At 40.7% G+C, this 27,496-nt stretch overlaps 3 protein-coding genes and 2 pseudogenes across 9 annotated transcripts in view; 4 read left to right on the plus strand and 1 right to left on the minus strand.

Annotated features, from left to right (window-relative positions):
* LOC125961704 (UDP-N-acetylglucosamine--peptide N-acetylglucosaminyltransferase 110 kDa subunit-like) overlaps positions 1-1,700 on the plus strand; it is a 32,264-nt gene extending 30,564 nt beyond the window's left edge. Inside the window, exon 3 of the mRNA XM_049700501.1 lies at positions 1,363-1,700. Coding sequence (XP_049556458.1) covers positions 1,363-1,700 — 338 coding nt within the window. The remainder of the gene's footprint in view (positions 1-1,362) is intronic.
* LOC117199116 (uncharacterized) overlaps positions 1-27,496 on the plus strand; it is a 287,008-nt gene that overhangs the window by 46,864 nt on the left and 212,648 nt on the right. The gene's annotated exons all lie outside the window — the stretch shown is intronic.
* LOC125961593 (KH domain-containing, RNA-binding, signal transduction-associated protein 3-like) lies at positions 1,369-3,355 on the plus strand (annotated as a pseudogene).
* Positions 8,555-10,180, plus strand: LOC125961705 (ferritin light chain-like; annotated as a pseudogene).
* LOC125961590 (UDP-N-acetylglucosamine--peptide N-acetylglucosaminyltransferase 110 kDa subunit-like) lies at positions 16,567-26,575 on the minus strand. Its single transcript, XM_049700223.1, has 3 exons — positions 23,127-26,575; positions 21,478-22,392; positions 16,567-17,571 (listed from the first exon to the last, which is right to left on the minus strand). The coding sequence occupies exon 1, from the start codon at positions 26,519-26,521 to the stop codon at positions 23,384-23,386; it is 3,138 nt and encodes a 1,045-aa protein (XP_049556180.1). The 5' UTR covers positions 26,522-26,575; the 3' UTR covers positions 16,567-17,571; positions 21,478-22,392; positions 23,127-23,383.

Raw genomic sequence — 27,496 nt, forward strand, 5'->3', positions numbered from 1 at the left:
CCTTCCCTATCCCACACATCTAGGTGGACACAAAGCACAGAGCTGATCTCCCTGTGCTTTGTGGCTGCTTCCCACTAGCTAGCTCTTTTACATTTGGTAGTGTATATATGTCCATGCCACTCTCTCACTTCATCCCAGATTACCCTTCCCCATCCCTGTGTCCTCAAGTCCACTCTCTATGGCTGCGTCTTTATTCCTGCCCTGCCCCTAGGTTCTTCATAACCATTTTTTCTTTTTTTTTTTTGATTCCATATATATGTGTTAGCATATGGTATTTGTTTTTCTCTTTCTGACTTACTTCACTCTGTATGACAGTCTCTAGGTCGATCCACCTCACTACAAATAACTCAATTTCATTTCTTTTTATGGCTGAGTAATATTCCATTGTATATATGTGCCACATCTTTATCCATTCATCTGTCGATCCTGCCAACACTTTTACTCAATTGAGGCCAATGTCAGACTTGTAAGGTAATAAATTTACGTTGCTTTGAGTCACTAAATTTGGGATAATTTGTATGAAAGCAATAAAAAAAAATACAGAGGTCCTACAAGAGCCAGGCTATATATTTATACTTAAGTATTTCTGAAATGAATTTAACCTTGTGATTGACAGCAGCAGCAGCAGCAGCTTCCAAGGGATCCCACCACACACCTGAGGCAAAAGGAGCCTAATACAAAGCAGTGACAGCAGCAGGTCACTGCCCCACACTTGGGGTAGAGGGGGACTTGATCTACTGTAGCAGCAGCATAGCCTGAATGGGAACCCATCCTCCTGTGGCACTAGTCCCATCAACATTAGTCTAATCTGCTAGCATCTGCTGTGCCAACAGGCCCAACATATACAAACCCTCCAACTCAGTAGCATTAAGTGAGCCAGGCTCAGTGTTTCCTGAAACTCATATCCAGTTGCACTGGAAATCCAAGATATCACCTACTGTTATGAAAACATAAACAATAACAGAAGACTGGGAACTTCAGAAAGAAAAGGGGAACAATGGAATGGGTGAAAACAAATGGGGTAAATATAAGAGACTATCATTAGCCTCATGAGTTTCTTAAATTCTATATGATGGTCAAAGCAAAAATGATGACACCATCTGATGGGGTTCTCAATGTAGAGAAAGGAAATACTACAGAAAATCATACTTTAAAACTGGGGAATATTAAGAGACCTAAATGGAAGTAAAATTTTGAAACTTCACTTGAAGAAATGAAACACTGATTCCAGTAGGCTATGATAAGTTACATATGTATACTGTAATGCCAAAAGCAACCACTAAGAAAACTATACAAACAGTATACACAAATGATTATAAATGAATTAAATTAAAATGGACTTATTAAAAAATGTTTAAGTAGAGCTCGGAGAACGCGGGGCGGCGCGCGGCGTGCGGGTGGCGGCTGAGCTCGGCGCTGGCGCTGGCGCCCGCTGGCGGGGTTCGCCCGGGACTGCCTCAGGCTCGCAGAGTGTGCCGCCGGCCCGGCAAGAGGGCCCGCCTGACTGCGCCGGCCCGTGGCGGGAGCTCGGGGACCGCGTCCGGGAGGCAGTGGCCGCCAGCGCGGGGCAGTCGGCGGCCACCCCCTGGGGACCGGGGCTGCGCGGCCGCTTCCCGCCTCGCGGCGCCGCCAGGCCGACCGCCCGGCTTGGCTCCGCCGCGCCCTGGCCGCGGCGTCCGGCCCGGGTTCCGCGCCGCTAGGGCGCGGGCGGGGTCGGGGGTTGCGTGGCCGGCGCTGCTCGCCCGCCTCGAGTCCGCGTCCAGGGCCCTGGCGGCCGGCGAGCATGGAGGAGAAGTACCTGCTGGAGCTGATGGCGGAGAAGGACTCCCTGGACCCCTCCTTCACGCACGCCCTGCGGCTGGTGAACCAAGAAATAGAAAAGTTTCACAAAGGAGAAAGCAAGGACGAAGAAAAGTACATTGATGTGGTGATTAATAAGAACATGAAGCTGGGACAGAAAGTGTTGATTCCTGTAAAACAGCTCCCTAAGTTCAACTTTGTGGGAAAACTTTTGGGGCCACGTGGCAATTCTCTGAAGCGCTTGCAAGAAGAAACCTTGACAAAAATGTCCATCCTTGGAAAAGGCTCCATGAGAGACAAGGCAAAGGAAGAAGAGTTGAGGAAAAGTGGAGAAGCAAAGTACTTCCACCTCAATGATGATCTCCATGTTCTGATTGAAGTGTTTGCCCCGCCACAGAAGCCTATGCCCGGATAGGACATGCTCTGGAGGAAATCAGAAAGTTCCTCATTCCAGACTATAATGATGAAATCAGGCAAGCACAGCTCCAGGAATTAACATATTTGAATGGTGGTTCGGAAAATGCAGATGTACCAGTTGTTCGAGGGAAACCTACCTTGCGTACAAGAGGTGTACCAACCCCAGCAATAACCAGGGGAAGGGGAGGAGTCGCGGCCCGGCCAGTGGGAGTCGGGGTACCACGAGGGACGCCAACTTCCAGAGGAATCCTTTCCACCCGAGGGCCAGTGAGTCGAGGAAGAGGACTTCTCACTCCCAGAGCAAGAGATGTCCCCCCAACTGGGTACAGACCTCCACCGCCGCCCCCAACACAAGAGACCTATGGAGATTATGACTATGATGATGGATATGGCGCTGCTTATGATGAACAGAGTTATGATTCCTATGATAACAGCTATAGCGCCCCAGCCCAAAGTGGTGCTGATTACTATGGTTATGGACACGGACTCCGTGAAGAGACTTATGATTCCTACGGGCAAGAGGAGTGGACAAACTCAAGACACAAGGCACCCTCGGCAAGGACAGCAAAGGGCGTCTACAGAGACCAGCCATACAGCAGATACTGATTGTACTGTCTGATGTTGTGACATAGCCAGTCTCCACCAGTCCTGTATACTGTTCAAAGTAATTGTTTTCTATGAACAATCCCTTTTTAAATAAATCAAAATGCTTAACATCTGAATGGATGGAATTTAAAATTACTTTGTTGAAACATCAACCTGGGCAGAAAAAAAAAAAAGACATGTAAAATTTTGTTATTTCCAGTCTGTATATGAAAAAATAGGTCATCAAAAGGAAAAAAAAAACTTTGATTAACTAGTGTTAAACAAAAAAGATAGGTTTACTAAATATGTTAATCCATCCTTTTAACATAAGCCTCACCTTTCATTTTAAAGGTTTCCATAGAAATTTAGTTATTTTATCTTTCAGCCATATGCTAGTTTTTTTTTTCTCTTGCCAACATGCGTAAAAAGGGAAGCCAACTACAAGTGCAAATAATGTGGTATTCTTTTGTAACTCAAGTCTTGAAATGTTCTGTAGTGTTAAGCAAAGTCTCCTCTTGCTTGATACTAAATAAACTTTTGAAAGAAAAAAAAATGTTTAAGTAACCCACAAGAAGGAAAAATAAGGGAAACACAGGATTGAGAAACTAAGGTAAAAGACAAAACAAAAAATAACATGGTAGACCAAATCTTTGACATGGCAATAATTACATTAATGGTAAATGATCTAAATAACCAAGTCAAAGACAGAGATTGGAAGAGTAGATTAAAAAATCGCAAGCATGATCCAACTATATACTGTCTATAAGAAGCTTACTTTAAACATCATGATATAGGTAGTTCAAAGTAAAAGGATGAAAATGATATATCATGTGAACATTAATCAGAAAAAGCAGGAATGGCTATATTAATATCAGATAAAGTAGACTTCAGAGCAAAGGAAATTATTAGGGGCAAAGAGGGTCATTACATAAAGATAACAGGAATAATCCACCTAGATGACCTAGTGATACTAAATGTGTGTGCACCAAACAACAGAACTTCAAAATGCATGAAGCAAACACTGAAAAAGGTAAAAGGAGAAAGTTTTAAATCCACAATTATTATTTGAGACTTCAACACAGCAATTTATACAACTACCAGAGAGAAAAATCAGCAAGGATATGGAAGAACTGAAAATATCATCAATCAACAGGATATAACTGACATTTAAAGAACACACTCAGTAAGAGCAGAATACATATTGAAGTGTCCATGGAACATTCACTCATATACCATATACTGGGCGATAAAAAAACATTAGCAGATTTAAAAGAATTAAAATCATAGAGAGTATGTTCTCTAGCCATAATGGAATCAGACTAGAAATCAGTAAGAGAAAGACAACAGGAAAATCTTCAATCACATGAAAACTAAACATCACACTTCCAAATAACTCATGGGTAAAAAAGACAGCATCAAGGAAAAAATTTTTAAATGCATAGAATAAAAGAAAATGGAGATATAACAGATCAAAGTTTGCGGAATGAAGTGAAAGCAATGCTGAAAGGGAAGTTTATAGCACTAAATTGGGAAAGAAAATACTTCAAAGCAATAATCTAATTTTCTATATTAAAATAGTAAAAAAGGAAGAGGAAAAAACACTAAACAAGCAGAAAGAAGGAAATAATAAAGATGAAACAGAAATCCATGAAACTGAAAACAGGAAAATAGGGGGGAAAATCAATGAAACAAAAGGCTGGTTCTTTGAAATAAACAATCTAACCAATAAAGATCTAGAAAGACTGATAAAGATAAACAGAGAGATGGCACAAATCACAGATATCAGAAATGCAACCAGGGATACCATGACATATCCTGCAGGTTAATGAGGGACAAGTTACTATGAACAAGTCTACACTATAAATTCAAAAATGTAGATGAAATGGGCCAATGTTTCTACACCCAAAACTACCAAAACTCAGCCAAGATGAAATAGATAATCTCAATTTTCCTGTAACCATTAGAAACACTGGTTTTTCATTTAAAAACTCCCAAAAGAAATATTCAGGCTTAGATGTTTCACTTTTACCCAAGACTGAAAGAATTAACACCAATTTTACATGATTTGATAAGAAATAGAAGTAGAGGGAACAGTTTCTAATTAATTTTATGAAGCCAGTATTACCTTGATACCAAAACCAGACAGGGATAGTATAGAAAGAAGAAACCTACAGACCAATATTTTTTATGAAATTGGCTGAAAAACCCTCAGCCAAATATTAGCAAATTAAATCCAGAAATATATGAAAAGAATAATATACCATGACCAAGTGGGATTTATTCCAGTTATGCAAAGTTGGTTAAATATTTGAAAATTAAACAGTGTAATCCACCATATCCAATAGATTAAGGGGGAAAAATCATGTGATCCTATCCATTAATGCAGAGAAAGCATTTGACAAAATCCAATCCCATTCATGATTTTAAAGAAAGAAGAAAAAAAACTTCAAGCAAACTAGGAATAGAAAAGGAACATACTGAAACTCATAAAGATGATCTACAAACAACCTATACCGACATGATATTTAACTGTGAAAGACTGGATGCTTTCTCTGTAAGATCAGAAACAAGGCACCGATATCTGCTCTCACCATTTTATTAAATATATCACTGGAGGTTCTAGTAAGAAAATAAAGCAAAAATAAATAAATACATAAATTTAAAAGTTAAATTTTTTAAAAGTTTATTTAAAAGATAAAAGGACTATTCCTACTACGTTGCATAGGAAGGAACATATCCTACTGAATGTTGAATAGCAATATATCCTATTATACTGAATAAGGAAAAGTAAAACTGTCTGTATCTGAAGATGAGATGATAATCTAAATGGAGAAAATACCAAGGAATCCACAGAAAGCTTGAGAAATAATATTAGTTTGTAAATGATTTAGAGTACAAGATCACCACAATTTTATCAAATTACATATTAATAACAAATGTGTAGAAGCTTAAATAAAAATATGTGATGCCATTTACAACTGACCTAAATAAATACTTAAATATAAGCCCAATAAGACATTTATAGGACCTCTAGACTGAAAATTACAAAATGCTGATGAAGAAAAATTTTTAAGTCGCAAACAAATAGGGAGACATACCTTGTTCATGGATTAGAAAACACAACCTGATAAAGATGTCAATTCTCCCCAAGTTAAGAGGCTTAACACAATTACTCTTAAAATGCCCTCAAGGTTTTTGTGGATATAGACAAGCTTATTCTAAGATTTATATGGTAAGAAGAGGCTGAAGAATAGCTAAAACAACTTGTAAAGGAAGATGAAAATGGGAGGAATTAATCTACCCAATTTCAAGAGTTTGCAGTAATGATGGAGGGTAGATACATAGATCAATGGAATGGAATAGAGAACCCAGAAATAGACTGACATAAATCCATATAACTTGTTTTTGACAGCAGTGCAAAAGCTATCAAGGAAGAATAGACTTTTCAAAAAATGGTACTGAAACAGTTGGACATCCCTCGACAAAAACAAACAAAAAATGAACCTTAACCTCCACACCTTACACAAAAATTAAATCAAAGTGGATCATAATCTTAAATGTAAAAGCAGGACATTTTTAGAAAAAAAATAGGAGAAAATGTTTGGCATCTAGAACTAGGGGAATAATTCTTAGACTTGACACCAAAAGTATGATCAATAAAGGCAAAAACTGATAAATTGGATCTCATCAAAATGAGTTAAAAATGCTTCATAGAAGTTCCTTTTAAGTGGATGAAAACTCAAATTACACAGTAGGAAAACATATTTGAAAATCCCATATGAGACAAATGACTTGTATCTATAATATACAAAGAACTCTCCAAACAACTTAAAAAAATCCAACTAGAAAATAGGCAGAAGACAGGAACAGACATTTCATGGAAGAGAATATACACACGGCAAAGGAGCACATGAAAAGATGCTCAGCATCATTAGCCATTAGGGAAATGCCAATTAAGACCATAATGAGATGTCAGAGAGTAACTAAAATTAAAGTATAGTGACAATATCAAATGCTGGCAAGTACACAGAAAAATTATATCACATCACTGGTGGGAAAATAAAATGGTTTAGCCACTCTGATCAACAGCTTGACAGTCTCTTTTAATCCTAAAAGTAGATTCACCCTACAACGCAGTAATTGTACTCTTGAGCATTTATCCAAAAGAAACAAAAACTTAATTAAGTTCCCACAGAAACTTACACATAAATGTTCATAGCAGTTTTATTTATAATAGCCCAAAACTGGCAACTACCCAAATGTCTTTCAGTGGATGAATGTTGAAACAAATTGTGATAAAATCTTATGATAGAATACTACCGAGCAACAGAAAGGAACAAATTATTAATATACGCAAAAATTGAAATGAACTTCAAGGGAATGATGCCGAGGGAAAAATTTTGAAAAGCTGATCTCCGAAGATTAAGTAATTCATGATTATGTTTACATATTATTCTTAAAATAACAAAACTGTGGAGATGGAGAACAGATTAGAAGTTGCCACGGGTTAGAGTGGGGATAGAAGGTACAGCGGGGGAACTCTGTGAGGTTTTTGTGGTTCCAGTACAAATAATACAGCAATCTTGGTTTTAATCCCTAAAGATTTCTAAAAGCAATTCCTAATAAGAGGTGTCCACACATTTAGCAATGGCAGATTAGAGGTATAGCTCCCCAACATAACAACTTCAAAAGAGAACATACTAATTCAATGCATATGTTAATTTCAAAAAAAGGCCAGTCACAATACTTAAATGGTATATATCTTAACTATATTATTCTAAGTATCCAGCTATACCAGATGGACTAGCAAGATTTTCTGTACATTCAACCTTATTTAAGACAGTAAATCTTATAACAAGACAGTTAGAAAAAGAAAAAAAAAACAAACCTCAACTACAGTTGGATATTCTCATAGGAAGATGAGGTGAAAATATGCAGCAGCGGTTCAAAAGCTTAAGCAGTGGCACCTAAATTTGGTTGTGCATTAGAATCATCTGAAGCACTTTTTAAAAACCCTCACACTGACGGTTGGTCATCGTAGACCAATAAAATCATTTTAAATCTCCTCAGACGATGCCAATGTCTAGCCAGACCTGAGAACCAGCGGACTAAGCAGAAGGGGATGTTTCTACAAAGATCTCTTAACAATAAGTCCTTTCACCCAATCAGATTTACCTCCCCGCAAAGGGCTAAAGAACGCTAGTGTTGTCCATACTTGCTTAGCTTTAATTAGCACTTGTGACTCGCCCAAAACCTAGATCATGTTTCCCCTAAATTTCATGTTATTCCCTACGTTTTTCAAACCCAGGGCTAAGGGGTTTGCCAGGATGAGATTTTAAGTGCTCACACAGGGGAAGTCCCTGGCAAACCAGGACAGCGGTCCCTCTACATTGAAATGTAAAGCATCCTAAATAACCCTGCCACTGCTCCCAGATCCTAGTCTGTGCCAACCAGTGGAGAAAAGGCATTCTCCATTACCACCACGGCAAATGCTGCTGTACTTGCGTTGGCTGGTCCCTATCTTTTCCAGGCACCACTCCCCTTCACCTGCTGGTGGACGCTTTGGCCAGCTGACAATGCAGATATTTTCAAACTTTAAGGTGAATAAAAATCATCTGGAGGGCCTGTTATAACAGAGATCACTGAGCCCCACCAGAGTTGCTGATTCCATAGGGCTGGGACAGGGCCCTAAAACTTGAATATCTGACACATTATCAGGGGACGCTGGTAAAACTGGTCAGGTTGTTACCGAATGCAGGTTCGTGTGTCTGAAGCACAGTGAGGCCAAACAAACCTAAAGGTTGGAGTCTGGAGCAGAGAAAGGTTTATTGCAGGATCGAGCAAGGAGAGGGGTGGCCCGAGTTCCAAAACACCCTGAAATCTCCAAAGGATTTCAGCAAAGCATGTTTAAAGGCCAGGTGAGGGAGGGACGTCCCAGGGAATGTGATCAGCTCGTGCACAATCCTCTGATTGGTTGATGTGGAGGCCACAGGGCAGGTAACATTATCCATCCTTAGGTGCCAGAAGGTCTGGGGGCTACGTGCTCATGATCATCAAGGAGTTAATTTCTTCCATTGGGTGGTGGTTTTTAGCATCTGAAAACTCAAGAAATATGCCTGAGATACTATTATCTGAGTACTTCAGAGAGGAACTACAGCAGAGGATATGGGGGATGGGTCTGTCCTAGGAAGGCCCCATAGGGTACTGCTTGGTTACAAGGTGACCATACTTTGAGAACCACTGCTCTAGTGGCTTGGAATGTTCAGAAAGTAATGGAAGAATCCCTTCCCAGGTCTAGATTCTAGTATCGCCAGCTATTTTGGTGGGGGGAAGGGTAAGTTTTGTCCTTGCTTGGACTTCTGGTTCATTTATATCAAAGCCTATTTGAGGCAGTGCGCTCGGCAGTCCTGCAGTTCTGTCTTTTGCTTCAACAGTGTTTGGAATGAACAGACCCAGGGACGCTCCTTGCTCCAGCCCCCGACCACCCTCCAACCTTTCTTCCTGTCGCAACCTTTGGAATCAGCCACTCAGCTATCCTCAGCCTCCAGGACAGGCCAACACCGTTTTTTGAGCTTAGCTCCTTATCACTGATCAACCACGAGTTCCCAGGTTCGTCAGAATTATTCCATCGAGGTGGAGGCCGCCGTCCACCGCCTGTTCAACATGCATCTGGGGACACTTACCTCTCTCTGAGCTTCTATTTCGACAGCAACGATGGGACTCTGGACAGAGTGGGCCACATTTTTCGCGAACTGGCTGAGGAGAAGTGTGAGGGCGCGCAGCGTCTCTTGAAAATGCAAAACCAGTGCTGTGGCCGCGCCCTCTTCCAGGATGCGCGGAAGCCTTCTCAAGATGAGTGGGGTAAAACCCAGGACGCTGTGGAAGCCGCCATTCTTAGGGAGAAGAGCCTGCACCAGGCACTATCACATCTCCGCGCCCTGGCTTCCGCCCGCGCAGACTCCCACCTCTGTGACTTCCTGGAGAGCCGCTTCCTGGAGGAGCAGGTGAAACTCATCAAGAAGATGGGCGACCACCTGACCAACCTCCGCAGGCTGGCTGGTCCGCAGGCTGTGCTGGGCGAGTATCTCTTTGAAAGGCTCACCCTCGAGCACAAACAGGAGTCTCTGAAGTCCAGCGGCCTCTGAGGAGCCCCTCTGGCATCAGAGCTTCTGCCTGAAGCCCTGCTCTGCAGCTACTAGGCAGCTTTGTAACCGCCCAGGAGCCCTCTCCCAAGCCTTGGACCAAATGGAAACAATAACGCTTTTTGCAGAAGGAAAAAAAAAAAAGCCTATTTGAAACACAAACAGAATAAAGAGGAAAAAAAGAAATATATATATATATGTATATATATATATATTCATGTTTTTTTTCTTTTTAAAAATTTATTTTACTGAAGTATAGTTGATATACAATGTTGTGTTAGTTTATGCTGTACAACAAAGTGATTCAGTTATACGTATATATAATTTTTCATATTCTTTTCCATTATGGTTAATTACAGGACATTGACTATAGTTCCCTGTACTATACAGTAGGACCTTGTTGTTTATCCATCATATATATAATAGGTTACCTCTGCTAATCCCAAACTCCCAATCCATCACTCCCCCACCTCCCCCTTCCCCTCGGGAACCACAAGTTTGTGTGCTATGTCTGTGAGTCTGTTTCTGTTTCACGGATAAGTTCATTTGTATCATATTCTAGATTCCACATATAAGTGATATCATATGGTATTTGTCTTTCTCCTTCTCACTTACTTCATTTAGTATAATAGTCTCTAGGTCCAGCCATGTTGCTGCAAATGGCATTATTTCATTCTTTTTTTATAGCTGAGTAGTATTCCATTTTATATATATCACATCTTCTTTATCCATTCATCTGTGAGTGGACATTTAGGTTGTTTTCATGTCTTGGCTATTATAAATAGTGCTGCTGTGAACATAGGGGTGCATGTATGTTTTCGAATTATAGTTTTGTCCAGATATATGCCCAGGAGTAAGATTGCTGGATCATATGGTAGCTCTACTTTTAGCTTTTTGAGGAACTGCCATAGTGTTTTCCATAGTGGTTGCACCAATTTACATCCCCACCAACAGTGTAGAAGTCAGTCAGAAAGAGAGAGACAAATACCGTATGCTAACACATATATATGGAATTTAAGAAAAAAAAATGTCATGAAGAACCTAGGGGTAAAACAGGAATAAAGACACAGACTTACTAGAGAACGGACTTGAGGATATGGGGAGGGGGAAGGGTAAACTGTGACAAAGCGTGAGAGAGGCATGGACATATATTCATGTTCTTTTAACATATGAATTGCCCCACTTTATCTGTGTGAAATAAGTTTGTTCCCGTTATTGGGCTGCTTCTCAAGCTTTGCTGCTCATTTGAATGACCTAAAGAGCTTTTAAGAAAAACATTGGTGTCTGGGTCCCAGCCCCAGAGATTTTGATTCAGTAGGTCTAGGGAGGAGCCTGGGCACAGGGAGGGCTCAGAGTTCCCCAGGTGATTCTAATGTGCAACAACTTTGGGAACCACCTCTTGGCTTCAATCCAGCTAGTGATCAGATATTAAATCTAAGACACATGGGCTAGTGCGTGAGCTCTAGGAAGATTCGTGCCAGGGAAAATGATCGATAGTTGTGTTACTTCTCTGAAATGGACTGAAATTTCCAATTAGCATGAACAGGGGAGGGTGAATGGGTGAATGCAATAAGGTGTATCATTTACGTATTGCCCTATGTGTATGGCTAGAAGCTTTTGCAACTGAGGTCTCTGCCCTACTTTTCATGCTAATGGTAATGCTTGTCCTCCTAATGCAGCTGTAAACTTTATAAGCCCATAGGTAGACAGCATCACAAAATATTTACCCCTCCCCACTGGCCCACTCTCAAGCTTCTCTCCCCTTCCCCAATACACAAATGTACATCAATGCTCTTGAGACCACTATCAACATATTGACCTTCAATTCTTCTACTTTGCAGCTTCCCTCTTATCAGGAGATGTCAGCATTTAGTGCAAGGACAAATGCTTGCCTCTTGGTGAGTAATGTAGGCAATGCCTCCAAGAGACAAATAGAGCCCTTAGGGAGGGGGAAAAAGTCTTTCAAAAAGGTTGATGCCCAGAGGAGGCATTTTCAGTCATCTCAGCTTAGAGGTCAAATATCCAAAATTAAAAAGGTTAAAAAAAAGAAAAAGAAGAAAGCCAGGAAGAAAAGAAGGAAACAATTTTCTTATCTCATAGTAATAAGGCAGTTTTCCTTAAAAAAAAAAAAAGACTTAAGCCATAAATTCTCTTTCCTAATCAAAATGTGCTTTTCCGTCTTTAGACTATTCCTCTTACATCCTGTATTATTCATGACGTTTAATTCTTGAAATAGCACATGGCTGAAAACAGAAGCTAACCTCTTGTCCACTATGAATTAAATCTTCTTTTCCTAGGACCTGTCTACAGTGTACAATTTGGGGTTTGCCAACATAATTATTTTCTCTGAAATAAGTTACAGCATTTTGCCTTTTCAATATATAGTTATACAATATATTGTTAACACAACATAGTTAATATAGTCAATATAGTAAATACAACTATAACACACGTGATATGATGCCACTTTGGTGATTTTCTTCATCCATGTAATTCTGAAATTTGACAGTATAGTTTTCATATTCTAATGAGCTGAGTATTACCTTTGCAAGGATAGAAAAATAAAATAAATTCATAATATTCTTGTGTGGTTTGCCCCTGGGGTGGATTACCATAATGGGGGGATATTTGAGCCTTTCCCCAAGTCATTAAAAAACCTCCAGCGAGCAGCCCCTTGTCCTCTCCAGGGAGTGGGGGGAAAGGATCTTTAATCATAATAATCCTGGGGGGAGAAATCTCAGAAATAAGACCTCTGCTTCTGTGCCTTGTTGTTTTGCAGAATAGCAATGATTGCTTTAGCAGCTTCTATTGCCATGTGTGTACAATAAGTAAATGAACATAAAATTGAATGAACGCATAAAAGAAGGATAAACCCACCCAGCTTAACAAATCCACTCTCTCACCTGCTGTGCCCTGAAACATGGAAGAAAGAATCACGGGATCATAAGGATTAATAAAATAACAGTCTCTGTTAACAACATTGACAGGAGGTATAAGGATAATTTGTCTGATGTGGGACCAACAGCTTAACTGCTTAATCCTTTTTTTTTTTTTTTTAAGGGCAACTCATTCATTTATTGTTTAAAGATTGCAAGACAACTTCTGAATTTCTGTAGCACAGTTTAAATGTTTTACTTTTTGATAAATCAGAGTATAATAGAAAAAACAATTAGTTTCCAGTAATATCTATATCTCTATTCAGAATTAAGTCTTCCACAGACATGTAACCTGGAAACAAAAGCCTGTTACAATAAGCAAAGCTTCAACAGAGCTGCTACTTTTCGGGCCAGGGAAAGGTTCATCCCTATAGGAGGAGGATGTGCTATGTAAAATGGCTGCAAGGTCACAGCCTTGAGGGCGCTGGAAGTCTATCATCCTATCCCACATTAAGTAGTTTGGTGAACTTCAAACGTCCGTTCATCTGCAACCAAGCTGGCAAACTTTAACTGATATCTCAAGCAGGTAAAAAATAAATTAAAAGAAATCCTTACACTGATGTTCCTTGATTCACACTGTTAAATGGTTCATTAACATGTAATTCTGGCTAAGAATTACATTTGAGACTCCTTGCTCAGATTTTGGTTAACAGTACAAATCTTTCAGAAATTCAAGTTCTTATTAATCAATAATTTGTCAGCTAGGCTACATTCAGGCATCAGCTGCAACTACAGAATAGGTGCACTGCCTCAGTGCTTTGGAAAGACATAATCTAGAACACTACTAGCAGACAAAATATCTGTTACTAGACAGCACAGGTGCAGTACAGCAAGACAAAAACATATATTCATGTGTGCCGCGGACCAGCCGGAGAAAGAGGATTTCACCGCCCAGGGTCAGAAGGGAAGGGGTAAGGAACTGAAGTGGCACCGACGAATGGGGTCAGAAGGACCAAGACAACTGATGGTTGCAAGGCAAATTTTATTGCTCTACAGTTGCAGATTATCTAGACTAGAAAAAGGAAGGTTGCCAGATGGTGGTTTACATTATCTACAGACTGTCTCGGCTCAAGGTTAACTTCCCTGGGAGGAAACCCATAAACCCAGAAGCATCAAAAATAACCTGCATGTGCAGGGGGAAGACAGCTTTGCTTGTCTCATTTTACATTCTTTCTGATTTCTGGGCCCTCGTGATTTATCTCCCATGGAATGGAACAAGGAGGGGAACAAGTAGGGACAGTCCCTTCGAGCAGCGGCGGCATGCCTAGCATGTCCTTACCTGCTCTCAAGGCTGACTGCTTCCCACAGGTCCCCCTTTTTTATTTTTTAACTTTTGCTGCAAAGTAATTCCATGAAGTTTAGTGCCGAGAGTAGTGTACTGTTGCATGAGGATACGAAACAGACATGAGAAGATTATTATCAATAATAGGCAAATTATGGCCAGGGTAATAAATCCTGACAACCTTCCAGTAATCCAAGACTGAGGGTTTAACCACTTTAAATGATCCAGTAAAGTTTGAATTACATCTTCTGGCGAAACATCATCAAGATGTGTATTTTGTATATCCTGAATTTCAGCATTTAATTTCTTAAGATCAAGACTAATATTATTATCTGACCAAACACTCAGCAGATGCATTTTTACTTTTTCCCATTCCCAAATAGTCACTGTACTTTTAAGGAGTAACACACATCCATGTATACTTTGCATGACAAGCTAAACGCATCCTCAATTTTAATGCTTCTATCTGATCTCCAATCCCCAAAATTGCGTTTTTAAATTCATCTAACTTGTTATTAATCTGTAAATCTATGTGACTTTGTAAAGATAAAGCAAGACTGGTATGTTGAGATAACTGATTAGCAAAGTGAGCATGATGAATACTCTGTGAAAGAGCAAGACCGGCAGTAGCCGCGGCAGCAGACAGAGCAGCCGAGGCAAGTAAACTTACTATTAGCCACCCAAGAAAGCGTCTCCTTCTCTGCAAGGCTTTAGAGAGTTCCACCCATGCCTGTACTCCAGTATCTTCATACCAAGGTTCTCTCAGATGTACAGGCACCATAACATACATGGGTTGCTTTAGTATAAGCACAGATTGCGATCCTGCAGAAGGGAACATACAACTGCTAAAAATACAATTAACACAGCTAATATTATATCCTCCTTTGGAAGAATTACCAATGTTAATAGAACCAAACAAAAGTGTATATGGAGGAGCAACACAAGTTATAACAGGTGTATTGGAATAAGTTAGAGCTAGTTTCCATATATCCCAGTTCTTTTGAAATGTGATAAACCTATCTATGATGGGAAAAGAAGAGATAAGAACTGACACCTTGGTATAATCTATAGTACACCATATTTGGTTATTATTCCAAGATGCATTGCAACGTTCAAAATTGGATCCAGGAAAGTTAACGGTCATAAGGGGAGGCAATTGATTTTTTGATTTTCTGTTAAGCATAGTAACCTTATGTCCAGCTATAAGTATCCCTTGTCCTCCAAGTAAACGCTTCATACAGAAATAATTTCCTGAATCTTCACCTGTAACCTTGGCTATAGTAATAGCGGAATCCCTAAGTGGTGAGGCGTATGAGATTTGACCTCTGATATTAATAGCTTGCCCATTTTATACCAAATGACGGTATCCTTAAGATCCTCTCGTCGCTGGTAGCCTGGCATGTAAGAGTAATGTTGGTTCCTGTAAAACGAAGGATGCCTGGAGAGCCTGACAAACTAATTGATTGATCCGTTCCCTCATAAACATCTGTATGCTCATAACTAATAGCCTTTACACATCCAGTTTCCAGATTCAATGGGCTAAGACAGACAGGATGGGTACTAAACCAGTTAGTATAATTTACAGACATATTGATTTGTTTTATATTCCCAATAAGAGGCCCATAAACAGTTATCATTGTAAAATACAGGAAACTCTGCTTCAGACCAAGATATGGGTTGTAATAGTGGAGGATCAGGTACATAGGCCCAGTAAGTTGCTGCATTAACAGAGGGAACACATGAAATGGTTGCCAACATAGCCAAAAATAAAGTTACAGGTGTAACAGGATTATTCTGTTGTTTCACTGACTCTTGAGCTCGTGAAACCAGTTGTTTAATTTGTCCCCAAGTTGGAACATCACTCCTTTGAGTCGTCCTGGCAAGTGGTCTCCTCTTCTTCTTCTTTTTGTCAATCAACACTGTCAAATTTTCGGGAGAGGTGCAGAGCTTCTTCATCTTCTGAACTAGGTGAGCTGTGGCGAGCCATCTATTTGCTTGACTAAGCACTCAGGAAGCCAGCGAGGTCCAGGCGCTGATCTGGGAAAGATACACACGTGACCACGTCCCCAAATCAACACAGGATCAGGACCACGCCAAGTGCTGGTTAACGGATCTTTCCAGAGGACCTCCGGAGATTGAGAGGCCAATCTTGGCTCAGCCACCAACCTTCCCCCTGCAGAGCAGCCAAATTTGTCAACAGTGAGAACATTTAAAATAAACAGAGCATGATTTATAAGGTTATGTGGCGTTGTTCTATACAATTCCCCCCTGTTTATTTTTTCAATAGTTAGCTTTAAAGATCTATTTGCACGTTCTATAATACCTTGTCCTTGAGGGTTATATGGAATGCCTGTAATATGGGTAATTTTGTAATGAATTACAAAATGTTGCAAAAGCAGCGGGCCCATTATCTGTTTTAATAATTTTGGGAAGGTTCATGAAAGCAAAACAGTGTAATAAATGAGTGATAACATGTTTAGTAGCTTCTCCGGTCTGTGCTGTAGCACAGAGGAAACCAGAATAAGTATCGATAGTGACATGAACAAACTGTAATTTCCCAAAAGACGGGATATGAGTAACATCCATTTGCCATAAATGTCTAGGTAATAATCCACGAGGATTAACAACATAATGTGGAACAGGAAGGTGAGGTAAGCATTGTGCGCATTGCTTAACAATTTGTGGGGCGGCTTCACCAGTAAGGGAAAATTGTGTGTGTAATGTAGCCGCTGACTGACGGTGTAAAGCGTGCAACTGCTGTGCTGCTTGTGAAGCAGTTTGATCATAACTTACCATAATATGAGGGTGTCCAGGACATGGACCATGAGTATCAAGAGTATGAAGATAATGAATGCAGTATATTAGCCATTCTTGACAGCATGACGAACGGAAAGGAGGAGTACGGTAAATTGGGACATGTCCTGCTTTAGGGAAAAGAGATTGAGGAGGAGGAGTAACTTCAACTCTATTCTTGGGAGGAAAATGTACAGGATAAAGATCACGTTTAGATCGAGTTAAAACATGTGCAGTCGCATTAAGTTTAGTCAATGGACCAGGCAAGTTAGAATGAGCACGGATATACAGACCTGCAACAGGACCATCATGGGAACGAATAAGCTGTTGAAGCAAACGAAAAGAGGATGATAATTCAGGGTCATTAGTATGTCCTATGCTCGCAGTCTCTAGAAGAAATCACAAGCTAATAAGATATTTACTATCAGAAAACAAATTAAAAGATATAGAAGGCAAATGTTTAAAAGACATAATGACAGCATACAGTTCAACACGTTGAGCTGAAGTCAAGGAAGTTTCTTTAATGAGGTTTGTTCCGTCGTCAATGATTACAGTAGCCACTCCTGAAGAAGAACCATCCGTAAAAACCAAAGGTACATGAGGAACAGGCTGTTGCCTAATTATAGAAGGAAAGATATGAGTTAAGTTTGCTGAATTGGATCAATTTATCAGCAGGGTAATGGCATTCCAAGGTACCTGAAAATCCTGCAAGAGCAAGACCCCATTCATTACTATGTTGAAAAAGCCAATTTTGTGGACTAACTGAATAAGGGATAATAATTTGAGAAGGTTCTATACTTATAGGTTGTAAGCATCTAGTTCTACCTTGCATTATTAAATTACTAATAAGTTCATAATAAGGGTTAATAACTTTAGAGGGTGTAGTTTTCATATGAATCTATTCAATAATTCCAACAGTTTGCCATAAGACGGCAGTAGGCACATGAGGAGTTGGACAAATTATTAAGAAAATTGGAAGGTGAGTATGAATTCTAGTTAATTGTGTAGAACTGATAGATCTATTGACTATTTGTAAAGCTTGAAATCCTTCTGGAGTCATAGAGCGTGAAGAAGAAGGATCTGAGTCACCTTTAAGAATATCAAACAAAGGCTGTAATTGAGCAGTAGTAAGTTTTAAGGAAGGCCTTAGCCAATTAATATTGCCAAGTAATTTTTGAAAAGCATTTAATGTTTTTAAATTATCAACTCAAATTTGCAGTTTTTGAGGCCTAATAGTAGTGTTATCAATATATTTTCCCAAATATAAAAATGGAGATTGTCTTTGAATTTTTTTTTGAGGCAATGACCAAGGCAAATGATTGTAAGGACTGTTGTAAAAATTGAAAAGCAGTCTCTAATAAAGAAATATTATCAGTGGCTAGAAGTATATCATCCATATAATGTATGAGATATAACGATGGAAACCTTTTTCTCACAGGAGTCAAGGCCTGAGCCACATATTTTTGGCATAATGTAGGACTATTTGCCATGCCCTGAGGCAATACTTTCCACTGAAATCTCCTCATGGGTTCCTTAAAATTTAAGGCAGGCAAGCTAAAAGCAAAATGTTTTCTATCTTCAGGAAACAAAGGAATAGTGAAAAAACAATCTTTTAAATCTATAACTAAAAGATGATAATTGTGTGGTATGGCTGTTGGAGAGGGTAGGCCTGGTTGAAGAGCTCCCATTATTAGCATAGTTTTATTAACAGCTCTTAGATCCTGTAATAACCTATATTTTCCAGATTTTTTCTTGATAATAAAAATAGGAGTATTCCAAGGACTACTGGAAATTTCTAGATGCCCTAATTGTTCCAGTACTAATTGTTCTGCAGCTTCTCATTTCTCCTTTGTGAGGGGCCATTGGTCCACCCATACAGGGTCATCAGTCAGCCAAGTAATTGGATCAGCAGTGCGTGGAGGAGAATCCAAGGCCCCCAAGAAAAACCCAAACCTTGTCTATCATATTTTATTTTCACATCAATAGGATAGACAGTTCCTTGTTGATTTGTTCCCAGCGCTTTTGTGGGAAGAAATCCTTGATCCAACATCATATTAGAGACTTGAGAGTTTGGACTATAAAGTAATACTCCCATTTCTTTTAATATATCTCGGCCCCAGAGGTTTAAAGGCAGCCCAGGCAAAACATAAGGCTGGAAGTATCCTGAATGGCCCTCACTATCTTGCCATAAAAAAAACTGACTACTTTGCATAGGAGAAGAACTTTGTCCTATTCCGTGAAGTTCTGTAATAGTAGGACTAATGGGCTAACGTTTAGGCCAGTGTATCTGCGTCATAACAGAGACATCAGCTCCAGTGTCTAACAAACCTGAAAAAACCTTTCCATTAATGGTTCATTTCATTTCTGGACGTTCTTTCCCTATCTTCTGAATCCAGTAGGCAGCATTAGACGATCCAAAAGCCTTTGTTTCTCTCTTTTGATGTTGTAAACTTTGTCCATGAGGTACAAAGGGCAAAAGTAGCAATTGTCCAATTTGATCACCAGGAGAAATAGTTATTATATTTTTAATAGTTTGTGCCATGACTTTTATTTCTCCTTCGTAGTCAGAAACCATGACTCCTGGCATAACAGTTAAACCTTTCATGGTGACACTACTTCTTCCCAATAATAGTCCCATCAAACCCTTGGGTAAAGGTCCACAGATGCCTGCAGAGAGGGCCTGAGGACCCATTTCAGGAGTTAATACATATCGGGCGGAGGTACTGAGCTCCAGTCCTGCGCTTCCTGGTGTTGCTCTGGAGAGCGAGGATATTGTATGTTTTTGTTTTTGGTTAATGTCTGATTGATAATTTGAGGAGGATACACAGACATTACCCTTATTATTTGTTGGGGCCGGGGAAGGCCCCGGGAGGAGTTTCCCGACAGTGGTGGCCCATCCTTGTGGGCCACTGAGCAAGAATCTGTGCCCAATGTTTTCCCCTATTGCATTTAGGGCATAAACCAGGGATTTTCTGACCATCTGGAGGTTTCTGAGTAGGGAAGGAAGGACTAGGGTTAGAATTAAAAGATCTACATTCTCTAGCAAAATGACCTGCCTTTCCGCATTTAAAACAAGTCTTTGTTTTCTTTTGATTGTTTTTAAACCCTACTTTAGTTAATGCTGCAGCCACAGCAGCACCCTGTATATAAGTAGGCCCAATGTCTGCACAAAGGTGAATATAATCCTCCAATGTTCCCCGTTTTCTCCAAGGTCGAATCGCAGCCTGACACGCATTATTAGCATTTTCAAAAGCAAGTTGCTTAACTACAATCATACCAGTGAGTCCGTCCACAATGAGTCTCCCCACCGCCTGTGACAACCTATCTACAAAATCAGCATATGGTTCATCAGGTCCCCGTCTAATTGTTGAAAGATCCTCAGTTTTGTGTGTAGAAGGTCATTTCCTCCAGGCTTGTAATGCCAAATGATTTATTTGAGGACAAGCAACAAAGGGATAAGTTAATTGATCTTGTAAAGAAAGATATTGTCCTTCCCCAATCAGCATATGATAATCAACTGGAATATTATGGGCAGCATTCTTTTCTGCTTGTTCAGCAGCCCGTTCATAAAAATCAAACTTCCATATTAAATAATCTCCACCATTTAAACAAGCTCGTGCAATAGACTTCCAATCAGCGGGGGGAAGAGCTTCTCCTGTCAACCATAGCAGTAGTAAAAGGAGCAGTGGGCCCATATTGAGCACAGGCAGATTTTCAATCTTTCAAAACTTTCAAAGGGAGAGCCTGATGCTCCCTAGTAGCTTGTTGAGGATTATTAGGATCAGGTCTTTCTATGACGGGACAACAGAAAATAGGATCTTCTCCTCGTTTTATTGCTCCTTGTACAGCGCGCTGCAAGGGACTCAGCATTTTTACAGATGTGGATTTTTGAGGAAGACAGTCCTTATTAACCTGCAGCTTTTTCACTGACTTATCTATCACAGCCATTAGAAAATCATCCTCAGGATATTTCTCTCTTTTATGTTTACAAGCCTCATCTGTTAAGTCAAAATGTTCCTCTTCATCTAAAATATTTAAATTAATTAGCTCTTTCGGTTTAGGAAGTGGCGACACTGTAGCTGATAATACAGTCTCTCCTTCTGTCAGAGGCTTATGTTTTTCTGACTTTACATTCAAATCAACACTATCATGAGAAGAATCTAAACATATTTTTTATCAGATTCCACAAACTATATGTAACAACAGGAGTATGAGTAGGCCCTCGAGACTTGTAATAATTTTTTAATCTTCTCCAACTTTCTGCCACATTTCTATGTCAACAGAGCCGCCATCAGGAAACCAGGGAGATACACCATGGATATGCTGTAAAAATTCAGTCAACTGTGAGGTAGAAACTTTATTACCCCGAGCTTTAAGCATCGAAAGTAAAACCTGAGCAAATAATTCATACATCTTTGAGCCCTTTTGCCCCATCTTATTTTACTTCTGACTATTGCCTTATGCCTCTATTAGTTCCACTTTTACTGGTGGCCACACATATTTTGCATAAGGGTTCTCTTACCTGCACTTTCTTTTTCTTTTAATTGCCTTCACGCTTCAGGTCCCTGTTCGAGTGCCACTTGCCGCGGACCAGCCGGAGAAAGAGGATCTCACCGCCCAGGGTCGGAAGGGAAGGGGTAAGGAACTGAAGTAGCACCGATGGATGGGGTCAGAAGGACCAAGACAACTGATGGCTGCAAGGCAAATTTTATTATGCTACAGTTGCAGATTATCTAGACTAGAAATCGGAAGGTTGCCAGATGGTGGTTTACATTATCTACAGACTGTCTCGGCTCAAGGTTAACTTCCCTGGGAGGAAACCCATAAACCCAGAAGCATCAAAAATAACCTGCATGTGCAGGGGGGAGACAGCTTTGCTTGTCTCATTTTACATTCTTTCTGACCTCTGGGCCCTGGTGATTTATCTCCCATGGAATGGAACAAGGAGGGGAACAAGTAGGGACAGTCCCTTCGAGCAGCGGCCGCATGCCTGGCATGTCCTTACCTGCCCTCAAGGCTGACTGCTTCCCACACGTATGTTGCCTTGTCTAAGCCTCAAGCCCTCGATCCTTTGTTGAAATACAATAATTTCATTCCTATGGTTTTCAATACCAAAAAGTCAACCTCCAGGAGGGCTAAAGTCTAATTTGTACTCCAAACCAAGTAGCAGTGCAGTTCGCTACTACTGAGACTGAATCCATAAAGACTTCAAGACCACGTCCAGAAGACAAGTTATTATATATAATACCCTAGAAGGTCTGAAACATAATTATCATATACATAGCTGGTCCTTCAGAGCTTTTTACCTATAACATGTTTTTTGATGAAAGTTATTTAATGTACTGGAGATAACTGTGACTTACTGATCAAATATTTGAATACTTATACTTACCTGGGATTTCATTTCTGCTGAAAGAAAAAGGAAGAACAGGACTCACTAAAACAAACAAACAAACATTAGAAATGAAAGTAAAAATCTTAACACACACTATCACTTTTGGAAGCAGCATAGAGGGGCAGCCAACGGTAAAACACTGGTGAAACAGGTCAAAACTCTAGGCCAAAAATCCATTATTATTATCATCAGTGACAGTACCACAACTGTGCCCTTCAGAATTAATAATCGCTCCTAAGAATCTTCATTTGGCACCAGATGATGCGGTTAAGAGAAACACTCTGGGAGGTTTTGAATCAGACTTGGTTTTTTGTTAGCCAAGTTACAGGAGAATTTTTAAAGTGGGGGGAAGGGAAGAAGGAAACGGACCAGGAAAAGAATTTAAGCCATCATCTATAAACCAACAAAGCACTGATAGTTCCAAACATTATGTCAGACACTAAAATGACTGATATAGGCTCAAGTGGTTTATAAAACCTATAAAAAGACTACACCAGCAAAGTCCCCATTTATCTGTAGAGTTCAGAAACTAAAACAAGGAATATTTTAGCTTAAAAGCTTATCTCAAGAGAATCATACACACTTCACATGAATACAAATACCCAAAACCAAACATTTTTAAAAGCTCCAATACCCAAAATATAAAGAAAAATATTAATTCAGAAGACTCGATCAATCCATGATAATCACAAAACGGCTGGGCAATCTCTATCTCCCCTCCACACTAACCATCCATCCCATGGAAGACCAAGGGAGATCAGACCTTCCAGACTTACCTTCCAGACCTTCCAGACACCTGGCTGCTGCAAAATTCTATGGAGACTCCTTGTGGAACAGCAGTTTCCCATCTCTTGTGTCTCTCCCTATCGTGATCATGATCATGCAGGAAGCAAGTCTGGCTGTGCTATTTCTTATCATTGACTGTCACCCATCTGCAGCATGGTATTGTACAGATAAGGAAAAAGTAGTTCCCTTTCCCCCAGAAGGTTGAGGCTCAGGTACAGGGTAATTCTCCTGTGCACACAGTCATTATTTAGGCCGACTCAGTGACTTCAACAGGCTTAATCATGTGATCAGGTTTGTTGCCAGCTGCGTAATGCTCCCACATCTGTAGATAGAGCCGCTCTAGGTCCATTGTGTATTGTTTGGTGTTGAACAGAGGGCTAGATGTTCTCTGCTTCCAGACTTTGCCACGAATTTTCTTCAGGTATTCTAGATCAGTTCCCAGTTTCACAGCTATGTCTTCATATTCTTGTCTATTTTGAGCAATAAGCTCAAGACAGCCTAAACAAGTGAGCTGGGAAGCTGCAACTCGGGAAGCAAGAGTCTCTCCTGGCATAGTCACCACGGGTGTCCCTGACCAAAGGACATCCATCCCTGTGGTGTGTCCATTACAGAGTGGAGTGTCCAAGCAGACATCAGCCAGCTGGCCTCTCCGAACATGTTCCTCTTTAGGAGCAACAGGTGAAAAAATGATACGCTTCTGGGGAAGGCCCATATTTTGTGCATACTGTTGAATATTAGGTTCTCCTACTGCTGGAAAACGCAACAGCCACAGTACACTATTGGGAACACGCTTCAGAATATTTGCGCACATCTGCAAAGTAGATGGGTCAATTTTATATAACTGATTGAAGTTACAGTACACAATGGCATCTTCCGGTAACCCGTACTGAGAACGTGTGGTTACAATAATGGTACGGGGAACCTCCTCTCCAGTGGCAGCCTTAATGTTGATCTGGGTAGTTGCCAGTCCATTGCTAAGACTGAATCCATTAATTGTTACCTGAATTTGTCCTCTGTTAATCATTTCAATAACTGCCTCTGCAATAGTATTCATAGGAATGACAGGCATATTAAGAGCCGTATTACTGCTGTCTGCGTTGTCTCCTCCATCAGGACATTTCATCTTGACAATCTGCACATCTGGGAGACTATCAAGAAATGCTTTGAGGTCGATGCCATTCAGCACAATCCGATTGTCATAAATGTGCCCATTGGACTTAAAATCGATGACTGCCTTCTTCTTCAGGTGAGGGAACATATTAGCATGATCACCAATAAAGAAAGTATGGGGCATATAAGCCAGTTTCTCAGAATACTGCTCAGCAACTTCAGCAGGTGAAGTTTCCTGATCAGTGATGATATAATCCATGAAAAGCACGCCACTGGTCCCAGGGTAGCCCAGCCACATTGCCTGAATAGGAGCTGGCCTGAGAGCAAAGAGTTCATTTCGAGCACCCCTGGTATAACCATTCATATTTACAAGGATGTGTATACCATCTTGATGGATGCGATCAGCTGCTTTCCCATTGCATGGAATCTGAGAAAGATCAATGAAATGATGGGCTTCTGCCATCACCTTCGCTCGGAAGTTTGTGCCATCATCTGGGCTCAGGGCATAACAGAATACCTCAAATTTATCAGGATTGTGCATGCCTGGAATAGACTGCATAAGATGAGAAGTAGGATGATTCCCAAAGTCAGAACTCACGTATCCTACACGCAGTCGACCATCACTGAGCTTCAAGTCTTTTGGATGTTCGTACGGTGGTTTATGAAGGACACTGACCTCATCCAAGCAGAGGTTCCCATGGCTCTCAGCAATAGCCTTCCTGAAGCCATGAGAAAGAGGATAGAGCATACTATGATGAGGCTGCACAGAAGGCAACCTATTCTCCAGCTGGTCAGCCACAATGCTGACCAACTTCTTCATTCGCTCATCATAGTCTGTCCAATCACAGACAATCTGCAGGCAATGAGCCAAATCACAATAAGCGTCAGGAAAATCAGGTTCAAGCTTCAGAGCAGTGCGATAAGAAGCAATTGCTTCTGGAATATTCCCTGAATACTTGTGGATGGAAGCCAGATTGCTGTGGGCATCCGCAAGTGCAGGGTTAATCTGAATGGCACGAGTATAACACTGCAAGGCTCCCTGAACATCCTGCATCTCCTTTAGAGTGTTTCCCATGTTACAATAGGCATCAGCAAAGGTAGGACTGATTCGAACAGCCTCCTTATAATGCATCAGAGCTTCCTGCAGTTTTCCCTGCTGCTGCAATACACTTGCTAAATTTGAATGGGCAACAGCAAACTCTGGGAAGACTTCTAATGCTTTACAATACAAGCGAACTGCCTCTTCAATGTTTCCCTGGTCTCCTTTGATATTGGCTAGGTTATTCAGAGAGTCTGCATGGGTGGGACACAGCCGCAGAGCTGTATTATAACACTCTTCTGCTTCGGCAACACTGCCCTTCTCTTCCAGAGCGTTGGCTAGGTTGCAGTAAGCATCAGGGAAATGTGGTTGCAATTCAATAGCTCGCCTGCAGGTGTCTATTGCCAGATCTATCAGGCCTTGCTCATAGTATACACAAGCCAGGTTGGCATGTACCACTGCATGATTTGGGCTCAAGCTTAGGGCACAAAGGTAAGCTGCCACAGCTCTGTCAAAAATCCGTGCCTCTTTCAAGACATTTCCTAAATTGATATAAGCATCCAGAAAATTGGGGTCAAGGGTGACAGCCTTTTCAAAGTGATGAATTGCAAGCCAAATCTCCCCTTGTGCATTGAAAACACAGCCAAGATTACTCCAAGCTACTGCAAAGTTCGGTTGCATCTCCATTGCTTTCAAATAACATGCCTTGGCTCCTTCCAAGAGACCCAGGGCTTTGAGCAGGTTCCCCAGGTCACTGCGAACACAGTACAAATCAGGATTGCACTGAAGAGCAGAGACGTAAGCTTGTACTGCCCCTTCCATGTCGCCTGCTGCTACCAAAGCGGCTGCCAGGTTAATATAACCATCGATGAAATCTGGTTTGAGATGCAATGCATGCCGGTAATGCTCAATCGCTTCCTGCAACTGCCCTCTTTCCTTGTACACATTCCCCAAATTCGAATAGGCTTCTGCCAGAAGAGGGTTCTGTTTAATTGCCAGAGTACTAAAGTGGGCAGATCTGTCCAGCCTTCGACACTGGAAGTGTAGAGATGAAAGTAATAAAAGTACTCCAGTATTGTCTGGCTCTTGTCTCCACAGCTGCATGCAGTGTCTCTCAGCTGCCTCAAAATCTCCTGCCTGATACTCTCGATGTGCCAACTCAGCTAACCCTTGGAAGGAAAGCATACGTTTCGTTGGTTCTGTGCTGTCGGCCACGTTGCCCACAGAAGACGCCATCTGGAGCTTCTGGAGAGAGTGAGAAAAGGGGGTAATTGAGTCCCGCTGCCGCCACTACTGGCAAGAATATTTCTAGAGGTAGCAAGTACGAGGGCAGCAGCCGTACCACTGCTTTGACAGGCTTAAGCGGCGGCGACAGTTACAGGCACCGAACCTTAGGAACTCTGGTTGGTCGTCTAACTCTCACGCTCTGGAAATCTTAATTCTTAACCCTGCCCTCTTCCACCATTTTTCTCCTAATCAGGGAATAAAAATTACCTATACACTTGCCTTAGAAGAAATCAAAAGTCAGTAGTCCAAACACTTTTCAAAATTTTGATTTCTGCCCAGTTGGAAAGGAAATACATGATTGACTTTACTTCATCATTCATATAGTCAATGTGGAAAACATTAGGGCCGTGAATTTCAATACAGTAAGATCAGAAAATTTTAAATTGGCCTTCCCAAACCACTAATAAGTAACCGATGTTGTATATAATGCTAAAATCTTAGAGACTGAGTTTGATATTTTAAAAGTTCTGAAAGGATTAGCTAATTTCTCCTCATCATATTTCTCATGCCTCAAACCTGAGTATTACATTTTTAAAAATAAATTTATTTATCTTTATTTATTTATTTTTATTTTGGCTGCGTTGGGTCTTCAATGCTGCGTGCAGACTTTCTCTAGTTGCGGCGAGCGGGGGCTACTCTTTGTTGCGGTGCCTGGGCTTCTCATCACAGCAGCTTCTATTGTTGTTCCACAACTCTATGGGTTCCTTTTTAGGTCCTATGAAGAACCCTAGAAATTAGTTCATGGAATTATAAGTTTTTGCAAAATTGTCAAAAGAGAGATATTTTAACTTCCATCAGGTAAGACCAGCGTCTCTTTCTTTGCCAATTTTCCTTCTATCATACTCTGCTATGTTGGATCATATTGGAATGGCCACAGGCTTTTTTGAAATCTGGCTAAGGAGATTTTCTTTTTTCTGTGGTACG

The sequence above is a fragment of the Orcinus orca genome, chromosome 17 (genome assembly GCF_937001465.1).
Source record: "Orcinus orca chromosome 17, mOrcOrc1.1, whole genome shotgun sequence".
NCBI classification, from domain to species: domain Eukaryota; kingdom Metazoa; phylum Chordata; class Mammalia; order Artiodactyla; family Delphinidae; genus Orcinus; species Orcinus orca.

Excerpts from the sequence above, each read along its gene's own strand:
- LOC125961590 (XM_049700223.1), bottom strand. The coding sequence starts at position 26,521 with ATGGCGTCTTCTGTGGGCAACGTGGCCGACAGCACAGAACCAACGAAA.